General features: G+C 43.4%; 1 protein-coding gene across 6 annotated transcripts in view; it reads left to right on the plus strand.

The window, feature by feature from the left end:
* Positions 1-25,657, plus strand: part of scube1 (signal peptide, CUB domain, EGF-like 1) — a 124,426-nt gene that overhangs the window by 69,334 nt on the left and 29,435 nt on the right. For 3 of the 6 annotated variants that reach the window (XM_085138953.1, XM_085138952.1, XM_085138954.1), the window contains exons 6-8: positions 1,751-1,867; positions 6,214-6,303; positions 12,741-12,857. In XM_085138953.1, the coding sequence (XP_084995079.1) occupies positions 1,751-1,867; positions 6,214-6,303; positions 12,741-12,857 (324 nt within the window). The remainder of the gene's footprint in view (positions 1-1,750; positions 1,868-6,213; positions 6,304-12,740; positions 12,858-25,657) is intronic. The other 3 variants (XM_085138957.1, XM_085138955.1, XM_085138956.1) reach the window with 1 other exon arrangement.

Genomic DNA, 25,657 nt, shown 5'->3' on the forward strand with positions numbered 1-25,657 from the left:
TCCTGTTTCTCACTCCTCGCACCTACAGCCTGCAGCCCTGGGATTCTGGGCTGCTGTTTTTGATGGGGGAACGTGAGCTTTCACTTACAATGTTTGGCAAATCATCTCGCTACACTTTTAGGCAATGAGAGTGTTAAGAGTTTGAAAGCCTCAAAAAAGCTCTAATGTTTCCCCCACTGTGGTAATATTTCATTAGCAGCAGGGGACCCGGTGCTGAGCATGGCAGCAGTGGACGGCAGTAAATGAGTGATGAAAGAACTGGCAGACTGCGAAGCCTCCAGCGTCACACTTACAGACGCACAGACCTCACTTTCCTCTGTCACTCTTACGCCTGTTAATCGCATTTCCAGTTCTCTGTGTTTGATGTTCTTAATCGACACAGGATGAAGAGTCTTAAGGATCTAAGTTTTTCTATTTACACTTGGTTTGTGTGACCTGTGAACAGGTTAAAATAGGAGGAGCTGAAAATGATGGAAAAACGATAACATAGGAATTCATAGGTGATTGTTTTTATGTTCCAAGGAACAAAAGCTGAAACCGAAACTAAATACTAAGAACAGACGTTGTTCCTGAACGGTTAATGACCAAACTCTAGCCTTTGGTCTTGTATAGAGTTTATTCAGAGCACGTAAGTAATCACTTCATCCAGGTCATCGTAGTCTAAGGAGCTTGGAAAGAAAAGCATCCGGACATTTTTAAGTTTCTTGAAGACGTTTCACCTCTCATAACCAAGTGACTAGGTGGAGGATCAATAGGGGGTCCGTGACCCTCTTGAGGACACTCCCATAGGGCTTAAATCTGGGACTCTCCACCAATTTCTCTTAAAACTGAAGAAGCTTCTTGGATGAAACGTCTTCAAGAAACTTAAAAGAGTCCAGACACTTTTCTTTCCAAGCTCCTTGGTCCCTGGCAGCAGCCAGGATGGCAATCACCAACACCGTCAGTGCTTCCAGTGCCCTTATAGAGACCAAGCTCCTGTGATCATACTTGCTGCAAATAAGAAGGAGGTACTCTGATGTTATCGTGGAGCCATACAGCTAGCTTTCCATCCAGGCTGCGGTGGATGAAAGAGTAAAACATATCAGATCTTAACACAGAGGTTAGTTTCTACGCACATTAAATATTGCTGCATCTGAACGCTGATCGCTGATTTATTATTTGCTGCTGAGGGCCGAGGAACAGAAACCTGACCAAACCCTAACCGCTACTATTTTAGAGACTATGAGAGAGCCAGCTTCTGCAGCCTGAACCTGAAACATCGAAGCTGTTTATTACACTGAAGCATTTTCTTCAGGATTGGTGTTGTTTTTTTAAAGGCAGACAAATGTTGATGGTTTCTTGTTTTTTGTGTGTATTTGTATTTAAAATGTATAGAAACTGCTGTGGAAATGATTTGAGTCAGTTTCCTCTCCGTCCGTTAGATCCCGTCTCTCTCTCTCCTCCACATGCTTCAGTATGTGTTTTCTCTCTCTCGCCCTTTCTTCCACCATAATAACTTTTCACTCCCTCTCTTTTTTACTTGCTCTCCTTTTCTGCTACCATCCCATCATATTCCCACTCAGTGTATTCTCTCTCTCTCTGTCCTCTCACTCACGTCAAGCTGACTTGTTGACTTGTTGACATAAATTTGATTGCGCAGCACAAATGACCGGAGATCAGTAACATAAACAAATATAGACAAATAAACAAGTAAATGAACACTGGGCCTGTATTATAAACTCTAAAGAGAACTGATGTCTGTTATCTTCAGTGACCTGTAACTATGGAAACGGCGGTTGCCAGCACACATGCAACGACACAGACACGGGGCCTGTGTGTGGCTGCCACCAGAAGTATGCCCTGCACTCGGACAGCAAGACCTGCATTGGTGAGTGACAGCCGCCGCGGCTTTCTCTACACACACTCGAAGCTCTCACAGCTGCCTGACTGTAACATCTGCTGTATAATGGAAGGCCTCAGACAGTTTTATAGCTTAGAACAAAGAGTAACATGTAGGGAGGGTCGGAGTTGGTGAGTCAACAGACAGATCACCTAAAAGTTCTTCCCCACATACCGCCTCAACCTTCCCGTACTTAAGCTCTGCGAACACGAGAGAGCGAGGAAGCTTTTCACACAGACCTTAAAGAAGACAATGGATTCAAAGCTTTGATGAGAATTTCTACTAATGTTTTGGGCTTCGACAGGAAGGGAACACTACAGTTAATCATAGTCGGAGACCTGACTGTGACTCACACTTCCAGGACTACTTAAAGCTTACAGGTCATTTATAAAATACTGCACTGTTTGGGAATCAGATCTGAAAATGTTGTTATCCCAGACTAATGTTGTTAGCATCGTTAGAACCACTGACACTGTCAGTGATGGTTTATATAAAGAAGAAATGTGATACTGTGAGAGTAAATATGCTTGTGTGAGAGTAAAAGTTCATTCACACACACACACACACACACACACACACACACACACACAGTAAGACGAGAGAATATATTGTAACAAATTAGCCATGCCCAACTCTGCTACTGTATCCAAGCTTAACTTATTTAGGAAGCTAAAGTTTGTATTTATTAAGCATGCCAGCAGTAACATGTCAGGACCGAGACTGGTGACATATTTTAAACATATATTGAATCACATTCATTATATCAGGAGTAATGAGCTCAGTCAGCAGTAGGGAGCTGTCTCTGCTCACACGGATCATTTGTACACATCCTGGTTCTTGCTTAGAGGAGATTAATCTTCATCTCACTCGCTCTCCGATCAGTAAAGCATGAATAAGGCATTCCAGGTATGTGAAGCCATTCAGAGCTTCTTCTTCTTACTGTTGACTTAAATTGAAGAAACTTTGCTAAACCTGAAAGCAGTTTTCATCACTACAAGCCGGCTCTCAGAGCCTGTTTATCAGAGCTTGTTGTAGTTTAAGTATATGGGTACAAGTGCTCCTGTTACACACATGATCACTTGTATCTTTGATCGTCAGATTACATATTCTAATAATCATCAGGGTCCTCAGTGTACTTAAATAAATGTCGCTGCTGTAAGGATTTGCAGCAGGACGTGAAGGTGGCCTCTCGTGATTCTCAAACACTTTTCATGGTGAATCCCTGTGTTGGCTAGTTTGGACTGTGAGCTGTCTTACAGCACGGGATAAAGTTTTCACTGTTTGCACAAAGGAAATGCACATTAGATACAGTCCTTAAAATGTGTAATATTTGTGAAAATTATGTGAATTATTAAGCATAGTTAGTCTTTTCAGTTGCTGCTCTTAGTTATTTAAAGTTTTAAGGAAGAAGCTTCACTTTGGCTCGGAGTAAATGAGAGCAGAGACCATCTGTTCAAGTCGGTGCTCAGGAAGAATGAATCTGTGTCTCCTGCTAAAAGAGCTGCTGATCAAAAGGAATGACCATATCCCAGTCAGCTAAAGAAACCAGGCGTTTATGTGTATTACGAGACGGAGCTGGCAGCTCCTCATATTTGGAAAGTTAAGGATAGCAAAATGAGTCTTGTGTGGCTGTTTGGAACTCCAGAAAAGGTCAAATTATGTTTCCAGACAGAAATCCAATCAAGTTCAGAGCTTCGGATGAGACTGTGTGTGACTTTGGCTCACAGGTGGTCTTTAACTGACAGCTGAACCTCAGTGAACACAACATGAAGGAGAGGTTAAAAGCTAAAGTGTGATTTCATATTTAATGTTACGGATGATGAGTTTATGGTGTGTGAACACTGGTGAACACATGATTATCTGATGACACTTTGCTGGCTGTGTTTGGACACTGGACACACCTGCCTCGCTGCCTCAGCACTGCAGCAGGTTGCTGCGCTGCTCTCCAGCAGCGCCGGGTCTTGATTGCCACTAACCCTTTTCCCTTCCAGCTGCTCTGAAGAACTGGAGCACTCGATGAAGAAGAGGCTGTGAAGAGGAAGCAAAATGAGAGCGGGAACACCTCTCTCCCTCTTCTCCCAGTGTCTTGTGTGTTTTCTCTGTCTGTCTGTCTCTCTCTTCATTTTTTGATCAAAGCAAGGACCCCTCTGTCTGAGTGTCCCAACTGCTTTATGGGCCTACCTTTAACCCCCACCCCTTTGACCCCTCCTATAGCGCTACTCCTCTGTTCCTTCTTCCTCCTCCCTCCTCCTGCTTTCTGGTGATAGTACCTGATTGCCTGTCTTGTCTGAGCAACCATGTTCAAACCGAATCAGGTGGACACGGGGATTAATCCTCAGTGCACGAGAGGAAAGAGTGACTATGGGTTGGGGGACCTTTCGTTAGACTCTGTGGTTAAAAATGGAAATCTCAATTGCAGCCTGATCTTAGAGAAAGCTCCCATAAAAGCGAAGCTAACCTCCTCCTCCAGCTCTCTCACTACCTCCTCACCCTCCATCTCCGCACTCAAACGACAAATAACAGACTGGTTAAAAACCAAAGTCGCTGCACCTCCATCCACTCGTACCTGTTCTTGCTCCACACATGTTAACCGAGGACAAGGGACTTGGAGGGTTCACCCATCCTCACTTTATTACCTGCCATTCCTGCTGCATGCGTCGCTCACATGCCACATCGACCGTTTGTCTTTCACTAATCTGTCTGGCTGTTTGTTTGCTTGCTCAGCTGCATAGGAGAGCCTGTAATTCACTTTGGTTCTTTTTCTATTTTCTTTCTTTTTTAATTGAAGGACTTTTCTTTTGCTGCTGCTGTTGTTTTTAGCAACACTGGTCCTTCTGTTTCGTCCCAGTGCATTGGTTTTACCATCTCCTCCTCGCTGTAGTAGTAGAGTGGTTCAATTCTTCCCGCTCCTCATTCTCTGGAGGTCTGGCTCTCTAAAGCAACTCCCCTCTCTGTGGGACTTCGACCACCACTTAGTCCCATAGACTCTTTAGGGATGAGTGGCTGGGACCTCTCTCCCTCAGCCCCTTCTAAACCTGTCTGACACATCCACATCCACTACATCTCCCACTCTGACAGATTATTTCACACGAGATGGTATGCAGCAGCTCTTGCTCCGGCACTCACACACATTCAAATAACTACGTTTTATCCACTCGCTCAGCACCAGAAAAGCCTCCATTCATCCCTGAGTGTGCTTCAGAGAGCCCTCCACTTTGTCCATCATGTGCCTGAGAGGAGAGGGAGAAACTGGTCGCAGGCTGAGGCAGACGTTAATTGCCCCCTTATCTAAGCCCCTTTCCCCCATCCCCACCTCATAAGACCGAGCATGTACATCCGAGGCCTGTCCTTTTTGAAGCGAGTGGCGTGCATTCACAGAGATGCTCATTCAGGCCTTAATGGCTCAAGCCCAATAAAAGACCACCTCCCTCTCCTGCCCATCCCCAATGCAGCACATGCATGCCTCTTTAACAGCCATCCCACTGCCTTCTTCCACCCCCACCTCCGCTGCCCAGCTTTTGGGAATGTGGTTTTTCCAGCGTTGACTGTTAAAGCCAGTTGTGACATGTGCCATAGACAAACAGGCAACCAGCGCTGCCCCCAGACTACCTCCTCCTGTTTTTTGTTTCTCTCTACACCCCCTTCAAACCCCATCCCTTCATATCGCTCTCCCACTGTGGGGCATGATGGGACTGATGTTTTTCTTCTTCTCTGCTCTTCTGTGTTTTTCATTCCCTCTCAATCATCTCATCATTGCTCAGTTCTTCAGGCAACTCCTTCCACCCTGTGACCTCTTGTGCATCACTCTTTCTGCTCTTTCTCGTCACCCCTCTCGTCTCTGTGCCCACGTCTAAGGCGGCTCGTCTCGAACATGTTCCACGTGTGACTTCCCCTCCCTCTCTTTCTCATATCCCTCCATCCTAATGTGAGGAAATCATTGCTGACAAAGCATGGCTGGTCTAAGACAGAAACTCCATCAAAGACATAAACCCCGATCCCACTGAAACCCCACACCGCTATCATTAAACAAATCTACTCATATGTGGGCCCTGAAGCTCCTCCCCTTCCCTACCTATTGTCTACCTACGCTTCATTTTGAAACTCCACACTGATACTGATCATTTTCATTTTGTTTTGTTCTTTTAATTTGCTCTGGGGGTTCATCATTTGTTTGGGGATTAACACTCTAACAGGGATTTTGGCGCCTCTTCATCGCTTCTTGCTTCTTGGCTTTGGTTTTTTGCTCAAACGCCAAGAGGGGCTGAAGGTCTGGTCATTTGGGCTTCTCATTAACCTGCTGCTCACTGTTTGTCCCCTTGTTACTTGTGTTTTAGAGAAAGATGAGGCTGCAATTGAGAGCTCTGAGTTCAATGCCACGTCAGTAGCTGATGTGGACAAGCGGGTGAAACGGCGGCTACTTATGGGTAACTCTTTTCTTCCTCTTTCTATGTGTTGCTATGGCGCTTGTGCTTGTATTCCCGACTCTACTCCTATCCGCGCCCTTCTCCTTCTCCTCTCTAACTAAATTTTATCAAGAGAAAATTGGAAACCCTTCGGGGCTCACTGCATCTACCCCCACAGTCACAGTTTGCTTTATTTTTCTTCTCATATCTGATGAGATTTAAAAACACGGGTAAAACAAGAATAACTCTACTTTTCAAACCTCTGGAGGCCTCGAAGGTTTTCTCAGTGACTAACATTTACTTTCCCAGTTATACTCCAAATGTTTTGTTTTCCACTTCCTGTATTTCTGATTGCTGATGCTCCAAAACAAAAGGCTTTATAGAGAAATAAAGGTCATAGACCCAACTTTCCCCATGTTGACAGAAGTGTAGCATAAAAGGTTCCAGCTGTTCTTAGCAGAACGTTCTCATAACCATCGAAGAGGTAAGAGGCTGTGACTGTGTAGCAGCCAGATCCCTGGTTCACATTGATGGTTCAGTGATGGTTTGTACCACTTTATGAGGATGTATCTATTCCGCCTTTAAAGTTATTGCAGATCAGCGTCTGTGCTATTGGTGAACATTTTGGAGCCACTAATCTTAATTCCAATTGTAATTAATTCCAAAAACACCAGGGGTGGGCTAAAAACATCAAACTATGATTGAGTTAATGAAGGTTTGGAGCTAGGGATGCACCGATACCACGATACCATGTAAGTACGAGTACTTGCATTTCAGTACTTGCCGATACCGATACCGAGTACTTAATAAAAACATGATTTAAATTTGCAGGTAACAGCTTTAGTCCTATAATTTAACAAACAAACAAAACAAGGGACTGGTTTGGAATTAAGAACATTTATTTAAAATGAAAAGCATGTTGTATGCAACATATTACAGAATAAATAATTATAAAAAAACAAAATTTAATTTTAAATTTGTTCGTCTGTTTCTCTGTTTAGAAGTCTCACTAGCACAGTCACAGCTGGGATGACATCAGAGGCTAGTGCGTCGTAGCTGCTCACTTTTTTAGTTAGTTCCTCAAAGGGGGCGAGGATGGCAACAGTCGTCTCCATAAGAGCCCATTGGTGAGCGGTGACATAGTCAGGGAGTTCGTGCTCGGACACGCCCAGCACTCGTGCTGTTCCAGCGCGTCTGTACGTCCTGCTGCAGTCTCTTTATTGGCTGGTTGAGCTGTCCCTGAATGTCCTCGAGGCGGGAGTAGGCTAAGGTGGAGTGTTTAAAATGCCCAACTATTTTCCATCCCACTGCTGTAGCATCAGCTATGCTCCTCTGTGCTAATAAGCGTAGGTAAATAAGCGCACTCGGCGCCTGTGATTAACCCCTTACACGCTGCTCAAACATAGACAGGTCTCAGACCGTGGTATCGGTCCCCGGTATCGGGGGACTTTTAACGAGTACGAGTACTTTAGAAAATGTGGTATCGAGGCCGATACCGATACCGATATCGGGTATCGCCCTCGATACCGATACCAGATACCGGTATCGGTATACCAGATACCGGTATCGGTGCATCCCTATTTGGAGCCTCTCATCAAGCGTGGTTACTTTAACACCTTTAAAATGACTTTGTAGCACCTTAATCAATCAGACTTTCACCAAATCAAATGGGTGGATCAGTCAAGACGTGCCTTTTCTGAAGCAACACATTTCTACTCTAATTAAATGCATGGGCTCTTTTTGTTTCTCAGACAGGAGTCTAGCAACTTAAAGTCCTTAAAGTCCTGCTGTGACCAAATGTCCTGTATACTCTGTGGTCCATTAAAACATGTTTCAAACTTACACGAGTTTTCTTTAAGCAGGTTCTGGCCACTGTGGCTTGAAGAAAGGATGGAAAATTGGGTTTCGCAGGCTTCCTCATTCCTCTTTGGCTTTTCTTCCATTTTCTCTCCCATTCATCTTTTTACCAAATATTTTATTTGCTCACATTCTAAACCTTGCTTCATCTCTTGTCATATCAGCGAGCCTCCTCTTCTGATTTTGCCCCAAAAGTAGTGTTACAGGTTTGCTGAAAGTCTGTCACGTATGCCGCGCTGGAACGGCACAAACCTCCACAGAGAAATACGATTCTGTAAAGATCAGCGCCTCTAATTCATTCATGTCATGTGTAATAAATATCTGCTCTTTCCTTTTTTGATGCCTAACTGGTTGTCAACTTCCCATTTTAGCTTTTAACCATTAACCATATTAGGTGGACCAATAATAACAGCAGACTCCCATAAGAGCTGAAATAAGTCGTGTTGGACAGCTCCATGTCCAACGTCTCTATTGAGACAAGATGTACAGCAAACAGCAGGTGACACATGTGTTGTCCAAACCAAACTAAATACTAAGAACCCAGCTGACGGGACAAATCCTGATAATAACTGCTGTTGAATTAACATTTGACACACTGATCAATGCTGATTTGTGCCCTAACATATCATAGAGAGATATTAGCCTGGTCCTAAATATGACCCTAATTCTGTAAAACATTAATACCTCACATGCTTCAGATCTGTGAGCATAAATATGTATCTGTGCTTCCTTAGAGCACAGAAACCTCACCACCGCTGCACTGAAACTGTCTGAGAGCATCAGTATGTTAGATTTGACACTACTATCATTTTTCTGCAGTGTCCACCCTCGTCGTTGCAGATGACACAGTGTTTAAGACTGATCGAGCTGCAGCCGAGGCTCTAATGAAAATGTGCTGCTAAAACGGGCCATAAGGCGAGGGAGAGGGCAGATAGGGAGGAAAGAGACCAGGCTTAAATCATCCTGTGACAGCTCATGGTCTTAATATTGTATGAGTAGCTAAAAGTGGATCAGGTGCAGGAGAGACGAGAGCAAAATGTAAAAATACATAAATAAATGGTGATCGTGTGTCATGTGTGTTTATCAGTGTTGGGAAGGTTACTTTTAAAACGTATCCCAGTACAGATTACAGATTACATGCCCCAAAATGTATTTTGTAACTTATTCTGTTACGTTACTCAATGAGAGTAACTGTAACGGAATACAGTTACTCATATTTAGTATTTTAAATATGTAACGGTGGTACATGTAGTCCGTTACTCCCCAACACTGGTGTTTATATACATTAACATGGCCGTCACAGGATCCACAGTGGATCTTGTCGAGTGCTGAGAGGTGATGCCACTAGTGCAGCAGGTCCTTTCTGCTGTAGCATGCACAGTTTTATGCTCCCCAGCTTAAATAAATAGAAGATGTGTCCTCCTCTCATGGAAAGAGTTGGCAACAGCAGTCAGTGTTAATATGTCAGGAGTGGAACACATATGTATGTACAACGGTTTTACCTTTTATTCCTCTTCTCCTGTGTGGCCTGTTGTAATCCTGACAGCTGAAGCTGGACTCTTCTTCAGTCTGTGTCATCTTCCAGCCTCCTCTCAACAATAGCAGTTTTAAAAATGGCTACATCAGCAAGTATAAGCATATATATGTTTATGGTCAGATATTAAAATTATGTAAAATATAAATATACTACAAAATAGCTAGGCTCTACTGGGCTGAGCTAGGCTTTACATACGGTAATAGCATCCCAACACCAGGTGACACCAAAGTTTGTGAATGCTACAACTTGAGAACAAGGTGACGTAAGATTTTGTACCTTAGGTGTGTCTGTTAGGAGGCTGAGGGGTAGCACTGGCAGTTGCCAGTATGTTTTAATAAATGGAGCTGGGGGATGATTACTATGTGAGGCTGTCAGGGCGTGTTTTTGAGGGATTAGCTCACATTCCAGCAACAAACAGTGCTCTAAGAAACATAACAAGCCTTTAAAATGTGCACAAATACACAGGACACAAGGAAAAAGATGTGACCCTGTTAACAAAAGCAGTTCTGGATGCTTAGCAATGAAGAGACCATTTTTAACTTTACTCGGAGCAGCCATACTGAATGGCGTGTTTTAGGCTACTCTTACTTCTGTCACTTCCAGAACTCTAAATTTAAATTTTTTAAAAGAACTCTGACCCGAGGCATCGCTTAAGTTTGAATGTTTGAATGAAACCTCTATCATTTGTATATATCACTTTCTTGGAGTCTGATGTATGGAAGTGATACTGAATAATCAAAGGGAGCAGCTGTGCACATCACAGGGTCTTCTTGTAATTGACTAAGTAAACGAATAAAACCGCTTCATGGGAAGTTTATTTTTTACCCCTAACAACAATCCTACAACAAGACTCTTGGTACACTGCTTGTGCACACAAGCAACCAGCAATCAGGAAGACGCTGCACTGGATGAAAGCAACATTTCAATTAGTGTTAATGTTAATGTGTTAGTTAGTGTTCATGTGTGCACTTTAGAGGTGTGAATTGACAGATTTTGTTACTTTTTAACAAGGTCAGACATGAGAAAGTGAATGAGGTTACTTTTGCAGGGCGATCTTTGAGCATCATTGAAATCACCACATGACGACCTCTGTTTTAATCGAGGCAGCCGTCTACACTGAGCTGCTCACATTTATGTGACATACTCACCGCAGAGCCCACAGCTGAAATATAATCTTCAGCTCTACTTTTCTGCATGTTGAACACACGACCACAGCGAGTATTTGTTTGGTAGCAAGCACTGTCATAAACTTTCAGCAAGCACCAGTGAAAGTCTGTCTCTCTTTTCCGTGCATCCACCCTCCATCATAGAAAATAAAAATAAAATACAAAGAATGGATTATTGCTACGTTTCCCACCACTCACTCTCAAACAAACCTGAAAGAAGTATTTGGAGTTATAGGCTCGGAGGGGAAAGTATGAGGGGCTTGTGCAGGACGGCAGTCAGGCCCGGCATTTCATCAATACTCCCGAGCTCAGCCTGGCCCTGGGGCTGGGCTGGGCTGGGCGTGGCGATAGAGAGGCTCACCCTCAGCTAATGACAGGGCCCACTGTACTCAGTATAAATCACCCTGACCCATAAACAACATCTCCACACACTGACAGGCACATACACTTACTGTACACACCTATGCAGACACACTGACCTCAACGCAACAGACATTTGTGAGACACACACTTGACGGAGGCCTGAGTCCGGCACAGGGCTCTGCTGTGTCTTGCCTGGATGTCGAGGTATCTCTCCTTCCAGTCTTTGCTATATTTTTGCAGCAGACCAACTACAAAGCTGCCAGCTGTCATCCTGAAATGCTTCATTTGAGCCAGACTTTGAAATCATTTTGCATTCTTGCTTGGAAACTTTTCCAGCAAGAGAAACGGGCATTAAAAGGATGATGAATGCAGAGTGACAAACACATACGGAAACACAGATTATGGGATGGTGGCGTGAGATTGATGTTGTTTGGTGCTGCATGAGGGAAAACAAACAAATGTACAAATACCTTCCTGTTTCCTGATAGCAAACATCAGCCATCTTGGCTCAGATGTGTTTGTGACTCTGCACTCTGAAAGGGCATTATGCTAATGCACTGACCTTTAGATGTGGATGTGTTTGCCTGACTGAATAGGCCTTTCCTACTCTGCTCTTTACTTCACTCGGGCACACAATCTCCTCGCATTTTAATTAAAGGAAAAGCTGCCAAAAGAAAGGGGGTGGGGGGCATCCCTGCCAACGCTATTTAAGGTCCAGAGTGTCATCTTCTTAGCAATTAAATAAATTAGATTGGATGTTTCTGTTTGTTTCCTTAAATTTGTTATTATACTATATCCTAGTATTCCTTACAGAAATACTCTGGTACGATTTCCTCTGGATCTCAGTCAACTCCACCAGAAGCAGACACAAAGCCAATCTTCCTTATTAGGCGTAGTTTTAATCAGTTCCTCTGGATGTCAAATTTCAGCCTCCTCAGCACTTCTGCAGGCCCATTGAGCAGGTTTGTGTTGAGCTTTGCTAAAGCAACAGCAGCCGGGCAGGTAAGCCAGAGTTACCATGGCCTTGTGTTTGTTTAGGATCAGCTCAGGGAATACTTATCTCCACCACATACAAGAACATTTTTCTCTAGGAAAATATACACTTGAGCTCTGATGAATGTCTTCTAGACTTACAGCACTCAATCCACTAACTTTATTTTTCATCTACTGACCCTTGTGTTTTCTTGTCACTTTTGGAAACAGGACCAATCTCAGAGTTCTTCACCCTCCTCACTGGAGTTTGTCTTGTTGTGTTGATACATTGTTTCTAATAAATCTCGATGTGTGTTGTAAATGAACATATAAAACTCTTCCATTCATAAAACCTGCAGTTGTCATAGAATTCATCTGTGTTGACGAAGCTACATGCGACGAGGATACAGTTTACTGTGCTGTCGTTTCACACTGTATTCTTCTACCGCATGCAGCTTTGTCTCAACCTGTGTCAGAAATAGCTTTTTCACGTTTCCAAAGGTAGGGCTCACGTGGTAATAAGCCCTCTTTCCTTTCTTCCATCTCTGCCCTGCCGTCTGCAGAGACCTGTGCCGTCAACAACGGCGGCTGCGACAGGACGTGTAAAGACACAGCTACGGGGGTGCGCTGCAGCTGCCCTGTGGGATTCACCCTCCAGCCTGATGGCAAAACATGCAAAGGTCAGTGAAGAGAAGATAGCGTGTGAATATACATGTGAAAGGGTTCGTTTTACACGGTTCACACGACTGCTTTCTGAGCGATCTACAGCCAAACTCTGCTCACCATCCGCTTCACTTCTGCACAAAGCTTCCTTCGTGGTCATTTGCTCTGCTGCTGCTTGTTTTTGGTTTTGCAGTTGAGCATTTCTCCCCTTCTGGGAGCCGAGCTGTGACGTCAATGATGGTGGTCCGAGGAGAAGATGCTGCAGCGTGGGCCTTAACAATCCAAACACATTATTATAGCCTTTTGACTTTCCTCTAAACAAACAACCTTGTGGAGTCAGGCGAACCTGTGGGTCTGTGGCTGGGTTGGAGCCCGGTCCCACACAAGTCTTTATTTTTGTCAGGGCTGGACAAAGAAGCAACAAGAGGGCTTCAAGGTTTTCTGTTTTTTGAACTTTGCAAATGCATAAAGAGGTTATAAAGAGCAGAATAGCTTCCCAAACAATCGGAGAATGTGTCGTCAGCTCTCATTTTAAAGACTGCATTCATACGTCCAGCAGTGCAGAGCAGGCCACTGCTGTTTGTTTGTCAGAGGGTCGGGGCTTCTCTCTGCTCAGCTCCTCAGAACCTTTCATTCAATTCAATTTTTATAGAGCCAAATCACAACAACAGTCGCCTCGAGGCGCCTAATATTGTAAGATACACAATAACAACTGAGAGCTTTTCTTTAGTGAAAGTAAAGCATTCAAACACTGTTCTAAGAGGAATTACCAAAGTGCAGCCAGCTGAAGAAATTCGACTATCAACAAAATGATGTGACGTTTCATTCACACTAGAGTAGAAATGCAACCTTATGATTAGCAAATAAAAGTGATTCCTCAGTAATTGCACTGAATGTCACTGATATACAGACTGGTGAAGGTTCATAGTGCTAATTCATAAAAACATCTCTTTGGAAAAGCAAGTGTTTGTCAGCTGGTTCAAGTTCGACAAGCAGCGTATGTCATTTTGTTTTGAATCATCATCCTGTTACAGTTTGTGGAGGAATTTCTTTTTTATTCTACATCTGTGAGCGTCTGGCTCGACTGGATTTAAGTGATTAGTGTGAATTTCTGTTTAATGTGAGTTAGTGTGGATGTATTCTGTCGTGGCTGTGCAGGCAGGAAAAGAGGACTCGAAATGCAGGACTCACAGAGGCAGAAGTAATTCAGAAAACTTTATTTCTGGGATAAACTGAACGGAAAAACTAACTAAACTGGGAATACGGAACAAACGAAACAGGTAGGCAGGCTGGCAAACCGAACACGCAGTGAAAGAGAGGGCACGACGCGACAACGAGCAGGGGAAGACGCAGACACTAAATACAGGAGGTGAACAGAGCTAAGAGGAAACAGCTGGGAGACACGGCTGACGCTGATGACGAGACAGGGAGAGCACAGAGCTGAACGCACAGACATAAGGCACAGACCTACAACGTAAAACAGGAAGTACACGACAGACAGAGCGATCCAGACGAGACAGAACTTACCAGACGCAGACTCATGAGCAGACAGAATAACACAGAGAAGAGGATGAACACTGTGGAACCAAATAACAAAACCTAAAAACAAGAACTCAGGAAGTACTGACAAAACTAGGAAGCTGAAATACTAGGACAGAACCCAAAACAAACAGTCATACTTCAAAATGAAATCCAAAGTAAAAGTACAAAACCAAAAACACCGGGTCACCGACCCAGGACTGTGACATATTCGGCAATAGGTTTGCAATTTTTTGCAGTTCATCACAGTTAAACTTCATATTATCATGAAGTTATGATGATGAATTATCATGAACGGATTTTTTGTCTTTGCAAATTGAGCGGTTACAGACCCAGTCCCACATCACCGAAATATTTCAACAAAGCAGCAAGTAAAGCAAACAACATAATATCACGTCAGCTTCACATCTCCTTCTGTTACAAACCATCTCTGACACTCATCTCTATCCACCCTGCCTGCACTCTCCTCTCCACCCACCTGTCCTATGCTGTGTGCTGTTGATTCTCTGTGCTCAAACTCATTGCCACTACTCCTCACTCTTATACTTCATTCTCACGATCTGTCGGCCTCTGTTGACTTTCCTCTTTTCTCCAAAGCATGCCTCCACCTCTCCAGACTCTCTGTAGCCTGGTCCCTACTTTCACTATAGATCACAGTGTCATCTGCAAACATCACAGCTCGTCACAGAGACTCCTGCCTGACCTCGTTTGTCCCGTCCATCACCACTGCAAACAAAACGGGACTCCGAGCTGATCCCTCATGTAATCCCACACCCACTCTGAAACCATCTGTCACTCCTACCATCCCAGCCTCACATGCTTCTCTGCCACTTCCTCGTGCAGGACCACAGTTCCTCTCTTGGCACTCACAGAGACACAACTCCTGTGTTTCTCCATCAACGCTCTTTCTCAGCTTTTAGTCCTTTACCTTCTCTCACTTCCTCAGTTTGATTTTCAAAGTCATCCCACACAATGCCATCCAGTTGCATTCTTCTCTGTGTGCACCTTCCTCTAATTTTACATGTTATGCTTTGTCGATTCCTCTTCTTAAAGTGTTCAACAGCCATTTCCATCCTTTTTAAAAATTCCAGTACCGTTGGCATTTCTCTCCTTTACACCATACCCATCCATGAGCTCGATTTCCTTCTCCTACATGTCTGTTTGAGTCTGTCCCAAACAAAGCAAACCTCCTTTGCAGACACTCTGTGCCACTTTTCTATAGAGTAGCTCTAACATCTAACATCCAACTTGGTGTCATACGCTCTGACGCTCATCACAGCACGCCTTCAATTTCCAGATTCAAAACTAATCATGCTGTCAGACAAAGTCTACACCTCCACAACAGTTAAGGATGCCTCTGGGAGTAAAGTAGGCCATCTACTCAAAGATCAGCTCTTTTTACTGGACTCCAAGTTGCCCCATTTTAATAAATGTTAAGCTTCTGTGGGAGTGTTGAGAGTCAAAGTCACATACTCTTCCTTCAGGATTACTCCCACTCCATTTAGCTTCCTATGGTAGAACAGTTTGAATCCACCATCCGTGCTTCCCTTGATGGTCCTTACTCTCACCTCTGCTCTTCTGCTTCTCACTGCCTCCAAACACTCGTCCGGTCTTTGGCTGACAGTAGCACCTCTCTCTTTGTGTAATTCATGCTGACCCATGACAACTACATATCAGTAAAGATTTGTCTGAAAACAAAAGTTTATTCTGGTGAGTAATAGAAGATGTGAACAGGTTTTCAGTGTGGTACGTCCTGTGAGTGATATCTGATGTATAGAGTGGCATTTACAGTGAGCAGCCCACAGGTGATGGACGTGAGAGATGTCGACGCAGAATCAAGGAATTGGTCATTTTGCACAAGGCAAGATGTCCAGAATCTGGACAGCTGGTCTCATGGAAGTATGGTCCTATAATTTAAAATACTGTGTGCGTGCATGTCTTTCAGATAAAGTGTGTCTGCAAAATGACTGTGGGGCAGTCTGAGAATGTGGCATGTAGGTGTGTGAAACTCTGGAGCCAGAGCTGTCTCAGGCCTGCAAGGCAGACGACGTGTCGGCAAACTTTAAGATGTTTGAACAGTGAGGCCCACGCTGGCCTTTCTCGCTCTCTCTGACACACACACACACACACACACACACACACACACACACACACACCCTCTCCTCTTCGACCTTGATGTGCACACACTCACACAGACAGCACCATCCAGCTGCAAATACAGTAAATACATCCATTTACCTGCAAGAGCACTCAAGGCAAGACGAGTCAGCATAATTTAAAATGATTATCAATAATGTTAGCCATTTATTTAACATGTTATTGTTACGACACAAGAGCTTATATAAAACCAGGTCAACTAAGTGAAAAAAGAAGAAAATTAATAAATGATCAAAAATCAAACATGTGGTGTGAGTGAAATCATTAAAAAGAGAAAAATGTAAAAATTAAAATCAACAAATCAACCAGTAAAAAGGATGAAATCCATAATTTATCATTAATAAGATGACAGATTAAATAATAAAAAACATGATCTGTTATTGTCACCATGTAGCTTGTAAATTGTTGACTTTAATCATTTCAATATACAATGTATCAGGTTTGAATTTCATAACTAATTTTAAACAAATTAGCTTCACTAATGGGTGCCTGAGTTTCATGTTACATGCTGTTGGAGCATCACTGATCTTTGAGTGTGTAAAGCTGTGTGGTCCCACCCCGTGTTACAGTACAGTACTTCAATTATGTCACAGCTTGATTCCAGTGTGGGGGCACCAGATTTTATCATAATGCCGAGGTAGTAAGTAGAGGTGGGAATCACCACACATCCCACGATACGATATTATCACAATACTTAACCCACGATACGATATTATTGCAATTTTTAAAAATATTTTGCGATATTCAGATTCTGTACATAAAGGTAAACTTTATCAATATTCATTTTCTCTAATATCAAAGTCTCACACTCAGTCTTTCTCTCATTTCAGTTTTATTGTTGACAAACTGAACGGTTTGTATTACAGTCTAGTCCAACTTAACTGAATCAACCATCTGGTTCAATTATAGCTATTCTGAACTATGCAGTTTGTGAAAACTATGCAGCCCCTTCAGCAACTGAAGAATTTGAAAGTAAATGAAAACAAAATATAATTTTACATTAAATAAAAAAGTTTTAAACTTAATTAAAATAAAACATGTCTTAAATTAAAATAAGTAAACTGTCATGTTTATTGCTGCCAAAAAAAAGTTAAACACATTTGGACAGTGAAGGAATGTCAGGATTCTTTCTCAGAAAAAGGATCAACATGCTCTGAAGTCAGAGCACAAAAACCTTTTTGTAACAAAGTATCGATTTCTGCTGTCCCTGTATCGATACATTATTAGCAAACAAAATATCACCATGCTACACAGTATCCATTTTTTCCCCACCCCTAGTAGTAAGCAAGTGTTTATTTCTCCATTTATATATCATTACTTGGTACTTGGTATGTCATTTATGCTGATATGTTCTGCTGCTGTTACACCACGTACAGCTGTCACTGCTGTATGTGGTGTAACCATGTACTGCTAATAGTGCTACTAATAATCTCTGTGTTCATAAATACTAAGGAGGAGTAATGCTATATATATGCCATACTAAAAGCTTAATAGCGTGACTGATTTATTTCATTATGACATACTGCACAATAGTAAAGCTGGACGGGGTCAAAGTAGAAGAAGAAGATAAAGTCATGTAAGGATGTAAGACCTGCTTTTGTTTTGAGGGACCTGCTGAAACAACTGATGCTGCATCCTGTTGTTGTTGTTGCTTTTTGATTCGTTTTAAAGACAGAAATCAGTCAAAGGGAATTATTGCACACGATGTCTACTGAAAATGATTGCAGCGAGCCTTTCAGCACCATCGTCTGCTGGCAGTTATGTAAAGATCACAGCTGGAAGATCGTCTCTTCAGATGTCAAGTTAAGAGCCCAGCATGTTGTACGAACACTCACACTGTCCCTTTGGGTGATTTGTGATGCTGACAGAACTGAAGTTCCCCGCTCTGTTTTTTTGCCTTGAGTTAGAAAGATGGATAGGAGTGCAGTCCAGCTGTCCCACGCCCACATAATTTGGTTGTGGATCAGCCCCCGGGCTTCATAAATCCAGCGCTGAGGGGAACTGAGAAACACAGAGCAGGCAGCTCACATCAATCAGTATCTATCAGGTCAGAAAACGTGTAAGATTGGAGAAACATGGCCACAGTGTGACATCACCCATACGTCCTTAAATGTGGTCTTACTGTTCGCCTCTTCATTTGAAATGGCTACAGTGAAAAAGTGATCAAAGTCAACAGCCCAACGCGACCGCATCGCCATTAAAGCTGAAAGACTCAATGACCAGTAGGTGGCTGTGGCCATCTTTTACTTACAGTCCATGCTTTTACCCGTGTCTCATGCAGAGTTTACTGTCCAATCATGATACTTTACACATGTGTGATAACGGTTCCTGTCTGACGACCGGCTGCAGAACAGTCTCTAGTGTCCACCTCTGGCATGTGACAACTGTTTGTCTTTGGATGTGCGTTCATTGTCTGAACCGTGTGTGAGGCCTTATCAGTTCCAAGTTTCAACTTACTGGTGTATATTAGCAACAAAATTACACAATTTAAGTGTCTTAAGTTAACAATATTTCCTTCACTTCAGCCAGTCCTGGATGTAAAAGACTGAATATTTTAACATCTTCCGTTAGGTTGTGTTAGTGCAGGGGTCGGCAACCTGCGGCTCCGGAGCCTCTTTTGTCCTTATACTGCGGTTCCGGGTGGTTTGGGAAAATAAATGAGAAGTATTTAGCTGAAGTGTATTTTATTTGTGTTTAGTTCTTTTTTTAACTTGTAGTTCTAAATTGGAAGATTATTGTGATTTTGAAATATAAAAATAAAATTATATTTTATTATTTTTGTCATCGCTCAAAATAAGCGTCACACTCGCAGAAGCCGGTGTACCCGCTGAAACGGCGTGCATTTATCAAGACTTTCAACCCCAGGTAGGCCAGTTATGGATCTTTGGATCCACATTATGTCGGCAGCTCCACCGTGAACTATGTTAAAACAAACACCGCTCACGCCTCACAGACGACAGTTTACAGTCCTGCGTAAAGATGAAAGTGACTTCGTACAGCCCCGATCTGCAGACGCTGTGCGCAGAGGTTCATGAGCAGAAGTCCCATTTTAAACATACTACGGCAGACCCGCTGCTTTTCAGCATCTTTATTGACCACTTTTTTACACACGGTTGCTGTACGCATACAGCCGGCTGTAGCTTTTCAGCTCACAGCCCGACACACACCAACACAACAGCAGAGAGAGCACAGACGTTAAGGCAGCGAGGTGTGATTGCGGGTGCCGCTCAGGTGCGTCCGCCTCCCCTGCAGCGGCGCTGCAGACCACGCCCCGCCACACACATTAACCAGGTAAAATACATATTTAGGCAGAATTTTGCAAATATCTATTTTTCTTTTTTAGCAGCATGGAGCTTTTGTTCCAATTCAAGGTCAAGGCTCCAAAAGCACAAAGGCGATATGAGGGAGGCGGCTCACAACAGTTTTTGTTTGCTGGATCATTTTAGTTCAGCTTTCCTTTGGTTATATTTCTTTAAGAGTTCAAATGTGTTCATTATATAAATAAAATGTAATTTTCTCTGTAGCACTTCATGGATGTCATAAGCAGCACACCTTAGTTGTTCACAAAAAGCATAAAGGTAAAAAACAATATATGCAGTGTTATCTTCGTTTTAGATGTCAAAAAGTATTTGCGGCTCCCAGTGTTTTCTTTTGCGTGGAAATCAGGTCCAAATGGCTCTTTGGGTGTTAAAGGTTGCTGACTCCTGTGTTAGTGCAATATCATTACTGTATATACGGGCTCTCGACATCGTTCAATCTAAAGCAGGGTGACGGCTTCCTGTTACCGTGGAGATGCAACATCCTGCTTCAGGACATGTAAGCGTATTTATGTGCGTCGTGTGTGTAGGTGTATTCCACTCTGGTGGCGCGTGTAATCACAGTCGTGTTAGCAGTGTATTGTAGTGCACAGGGTGTAATTGCTTGCATTTAGCAGTTTTCAGAACATAGTAGTTAGTGGCAAGATAAATGGCGTGCTGTGAGGTGGTCTCCCGTCTAATGTGCCTCTAAATTGCTTGATCGAGACAGACAGCTCTCCGTCGGCCTGTTTGCATCCAACTTAAATCTAAAGCCAAGGGGATGTGCCCTGTCGTGCCTGTCTATCATAATCACTTCAATATAAATATGTAGGGCATGTTTAAAACCCACAAGTCTGATAAACGCTCTTTCATCTGTGCTGAAAGACAAGGCGGTTCAGCCTCTCACGATGACAGACACGCCAACCAGAGGAGCCATTTCATCGCAGGCTCTCGTGCCGACAACTGGGTCAGAGAGGAAGACAGAGGGAGAGGTTGTTTTTAACAGCTTCCAGATGTTTGATTAGATGGTGCACACTGGTGGTTACATGTTACTGTAGCACATGTGTGTGCGCTTCTGTTTTTCAAGGTTCATTAACGCAGGTTTCGGTTGCATGTATGCTGTTGGACCTCTGCGTGTGGTTATCTGTGTTTCTGTGTGGTCGGCGTACAAATCCCACTACAGTGGCACCGAAGACACGTTCCCACTGGCCTGCATTCCTGCTCTGCTTAAAAAGAAGTGAAAACAAACAGACAAACATGCATTCACATCAAACCGAGACAAGGACATGATCACAGCCATTCATGGGGAAATTAACAGACCTGTACAGAATCATCTAGATGAACAATTGTGCACGTCCCTTACTGTGAGTTTGTCTTTCTGCCACATTACTCCACTGATCTAATGACTGAAAAACACAAGCATAAAGAAACAACTTGTCAGCTAACACCCTGCTTTCAGTCTGCTATAACTGCAGTGATTAATGATGGTTATGTTTCAATTTTCTGCTTCATAGTTGCACTCGGAAGTTTAATTATGCTACATGTGCTGTTAACGTAAAGCACTGCACATGAGTCAGTGTCCCAACACCTGCAGCTGATTGTACAGTAGATGTCTCTGGAGTTCACTCAGCCCCTGAAGGACACACGTGTAGTTGGTGCATTGTGGTGCGGTGTCTCGAGGACCAGTTCACACGGTCACAATAACTGGCTGGTCTGCAAACACACAGAGCTTCACACTCGTGATGTGAGGATGAAACTGTGACACTCTTGTAACAACACCAGTTGCACATGTGACACCTTTTTTATATTTTGGTACAAAAGTGATCTGGTAGTGTGGCGTGAATTTGCTGCGACAGCATTTTTAATCTTGTTTACATTCTTTATAGATGCTCCCGGTCAAGAAAACACAGCGGGCAGGTGCAATAGAGAAACATTAACTAGTGACTACGTTTGACCAAAATCACCATCACAACTAGGGATGGGTACCGGTATCTGGTGCCATGATGGCAGCAGTTCTGACATAAACGGTAGTAACCAGACCGAAAAGCAGCGCACATTTCGGTGCTTTTTTTTCCTGAACTGTGATACACTTTAGATTCTAGCCAATCATTTTACGTTTCCGAGGATAGTAGGCGGGTCCAGGTACGTACGTTCTTTTAGAGCAGAGCTACAGATTAAAAACGCCCAAGGCGAAGCGGTCAAAAGTGAGTAGCTTAATGTTGTTCGTGTGTAATTTACGTTGAGTAGGCTAACCACGTTATTACATTAATGCATGTAAGGTGAACTAGCAAACACCATCATAGCTACATGCAGCTGTCTTCTTGTTTGATGGCAGATACTCCCTTCACCCTGGCCAAAAAGACTAAGATGACCAAAGAAAAAGTGGAAAACAGCTAAACATGAGAGGTTTTTGGACAAAGTTTGTGTTTTTTCCATTGTTTAAGCTGCTTCCAGCCAAGAGTGATACCATATATGCCCCATAGCTGCAGAAAAGGCTAACATTGTTATCTTTTTACAAAAAAACAGCTGAACATGAGAGGTTTTTGGACAAAGTTTGTGTTCTCCATTCTTTAAGCACCGGTTTGAGCACCGTTTAAGCACCGGCACCGTTTCAAAAGTACCGGTTTGGCACCGGTATCGGATAAAACCTAAACGATACCCATCCCTAATCACAACCACAGTTACTAACAACATCTGCCTCCTGAGCCACAGTCTGGATGCGACCCGACTCGTTCAGTCTTTCAATGTGACACATTTGTCCGACAGTTTATAAACATAATTTAGTAACTCGTGTGTCACTTTTGACCTTGGGAGAAGTCGCAGGTCAATGAGATCAGACCTGAGACACACCGACTCAATCGCAGCCAGTCGTCTCTGTTCCAGCTGAAGCAGGCTGGATCTCTGACTCTTTCACTGTTGTGAGAGTTTGGAGCCCTGGCCCACATGCCCTCGTGGAGTGTTTGTTATTAAACAGCACAGGGATCGAACACGAGGATCATTTAATACCTGAACAAATACACGCTGCCTCCCGGCATGATGTCTGTCCTCTTCACCACCAACACCCCGCAAAGAACACCTACGCTCTTCAAGAAAACTAGATCTCCTTTCCCCCGTGCGTAATTATTTGTGGAGGTTCATGTTTCTGCAAATTTATTCCATTTAATTGCTTTTTACTGCAAATATTTGGTAAAACCACACAACTTATACTCAGGAGGTCTGTGTGCACATTCCTGCAACAAATCTTATATTGGCTTAAGTGACCAGAGCTGTTTTCCTGGTCAGTCTGCTTCAACGAAATGGACAGGCAATCATACTGGAGACCTTACCGTTGACCTCTGGAGGCAACAGTCAGAGTTGAGGAGTTAGAGTCCATCATTCCTCCAGTTGGCTAGTATAGTCCACAGCACTGATCACTTGGGCCAGTTGCTTGGTCTTAATCAGGCTCTGCAGCATCATCGGGGTCTCCACTGGAGTCAGATTTCTCATTCCAAACACTGGGCTCCTCAAAGCCAGCCTGAGGCTCACAGAGAGAAAGAGAGGAGTTGGGAGGCCTGTTTCCTTTGGCTCAGGTGGATGTCAGCAAGTCTTCTCAGTTGTGATTTTTTTTCTCTTTTTGTTAAAAGGTTCCAGAATATTTTCTTTAACAGTGCAGACAGATTTTGCAGGAGTGGCTTAGTGAGTGTCATGTCAGGTAAACTTCTCCCTCTCTGTGTTTGAAAGTCGAAACGATGCTCTAAACTTTTTATGACTGTTTCCAGAACCACCGTTTTTCTGCGAGATTCTCCTCTCCTCTGTTAATGCACACTTTTAATTTCTACTGAGAAACACTCCAAATTCAGCATCGCAATAAACATTTTGACACATTTTCTATCCCTAAAGAAGCCGTTCATTGTCTCTGTAATGTTTGATTTTGTGTTTAGTCCAGAGTGGCATCACACTCTCAGAAAATTCATTACCTAGGTTCAGCTGGAAGTGGACTGCTCTCACCAGCTTTTTATTTACTTTATTGTAGTTGATAAATTTCTCTTAAATCCAAATCCTTAAAGTAACTTTACAAAAGGTCTAAAACGGTCTAAATTTTGCTGTTGAACATAAAAATTCATACACAATAGGTTTGAATCGTCTGGTAGACCTACGCGGTGTTCAGAGAGAGTAAAGGTTGGAACTATTGATTGGAGGCTGGAGTAAGTTATTGATTGTCTAGAGTAAATGTCAGACATGGATCCCGAGAGACAGCCTGTGGGTGTATCTGTGTGTGTTTGTGTGTGTGGTGGTAGTAGGGTTGAAATGTTCAACCACTCCCTTTACAAAGCCAGGACACATCCTTGCATGTGTGTACACATTGGTTATGTGTCAGTGAATACCTTTTACTTCAAACTAAGCCTGTCAGAGAGTCTCAGCTCAGTCCAGCTTGTTTTGCAGTTAGTTCACCTGCATTAACAAACCCACGACCTGCATGATGCTATCAATGTTCTCATTGTCCATAAAGGTGTTCTTCTATTGTTTTCTCATGCAAACACAAGCAGAAGTGCTCTGTTGTTAGCTGTGATAGCCCAGCTACAAATGATGTTGTTCAGTGTTGACTGTACTGTCTGTAAACACTTCCTTGATGATGGATGTCACGTACCTTGGGGGACCTGTGATTTGACCTCTAGCACCATCCTGAGGTTGCCATTTGTAGTTGCCCAATGCAAATACTCTGGTTTATGATTACCCTGAGTTTCTCAACAGCACTTTTGCTAGGCTTCATCCTTTGCGCTCGTAGCCAAATCACTCTTGTTTCTGATGAGTCAGCTTCCTGTGAGGAACTGCTGGCTGCAGCTCGTCTTGTTTTAGGTGTTACAAGAGACAAATAATTCCTCCAGTAAACTGACAAGTGTTTTTGAAAGCACCTTCTACTCTCAAATGTTCCTTTTAAAGACAGCATTACCCACCTGTTTGCTAGCTGTGAAAACTTTTCTAACTCACATCAATGTCCTTGTGTTTAGTGATCTTATTTATTGACGTTATCCCATTAGACAGTTTCCAAGGTTAAAGTCCCACCAAATGCTGTTGGGTTTTATTGTCCTGTTTAACTCACTCACCCTTTGGCCCCTTATAAATTCATCATGAAGGCAAAATCGTCTGAATGCAAAATTAAAAGGCTAAGCTTGGTGGAGAGGTGCATGAACCCACTGAACTGTGATGCAGGCAACTTTAAAGTTGTGAAATAATGCAAAGGATTGCACTCTTTTTATGATTATATAAAATGACTGGGTCCCTCAGGTGATATTTTATGCATTTCCTTAGAGAGAGGATGAAGAGTTCTGCCATTTGCGAAGGAGTCATAGTAGGAGCCACTCCTCCTCCTAACAGCTGAGGCGGTTTGGGCGTCTGACTCCTGGATTCCTCCTGAATAAGGATGGATGGATGGATGGATGGATGGATGGACGGACGGATGGACGGATGGACGGGTGGATGGATGGATGGATGGATGGATGGATGAATGGATGGACGGATGGACGGGTGGATGGATGAATGGATGGACGGACGGACGGGTGGATGGACGGACGGGTGGATAGATGGACGGATGGATGAGTGGATAGATGGGTGGATGGATGGATGGATGGATGGATGGGTGAGTGGATGGATGGATGGATGGGTGGATGGATGGGTGGGTGGGTGGATGGGTGGATGGGTGGATGGATGGGTGGGTGGATGGGTGGATGGATGGATGGATGGATGGATGGATGATGGATGGATGTATGTGATGGATGGATGGGTGAGTGGATGGATGGATGGATGGGTGGATGGATGGGTGGGTGGATGGGTGGATGGATGGGTGG

Source organism: Neolamprologus multifasciatus, chromosome 17 (genome assembly GCF_963576455.1).
Source record: "Neolamprologus multifasciatus chromosome 17, fNeoMul1.2, whole genome shotgun sequence".
Taxonomy (NCBI): domain Eukaryota; kingdom Metazoa; phylum Chordata; class Actinopteri; order Cichliformes; family Cichlidae; genus Neolamprologus; species Neolamprologus multifasciatus.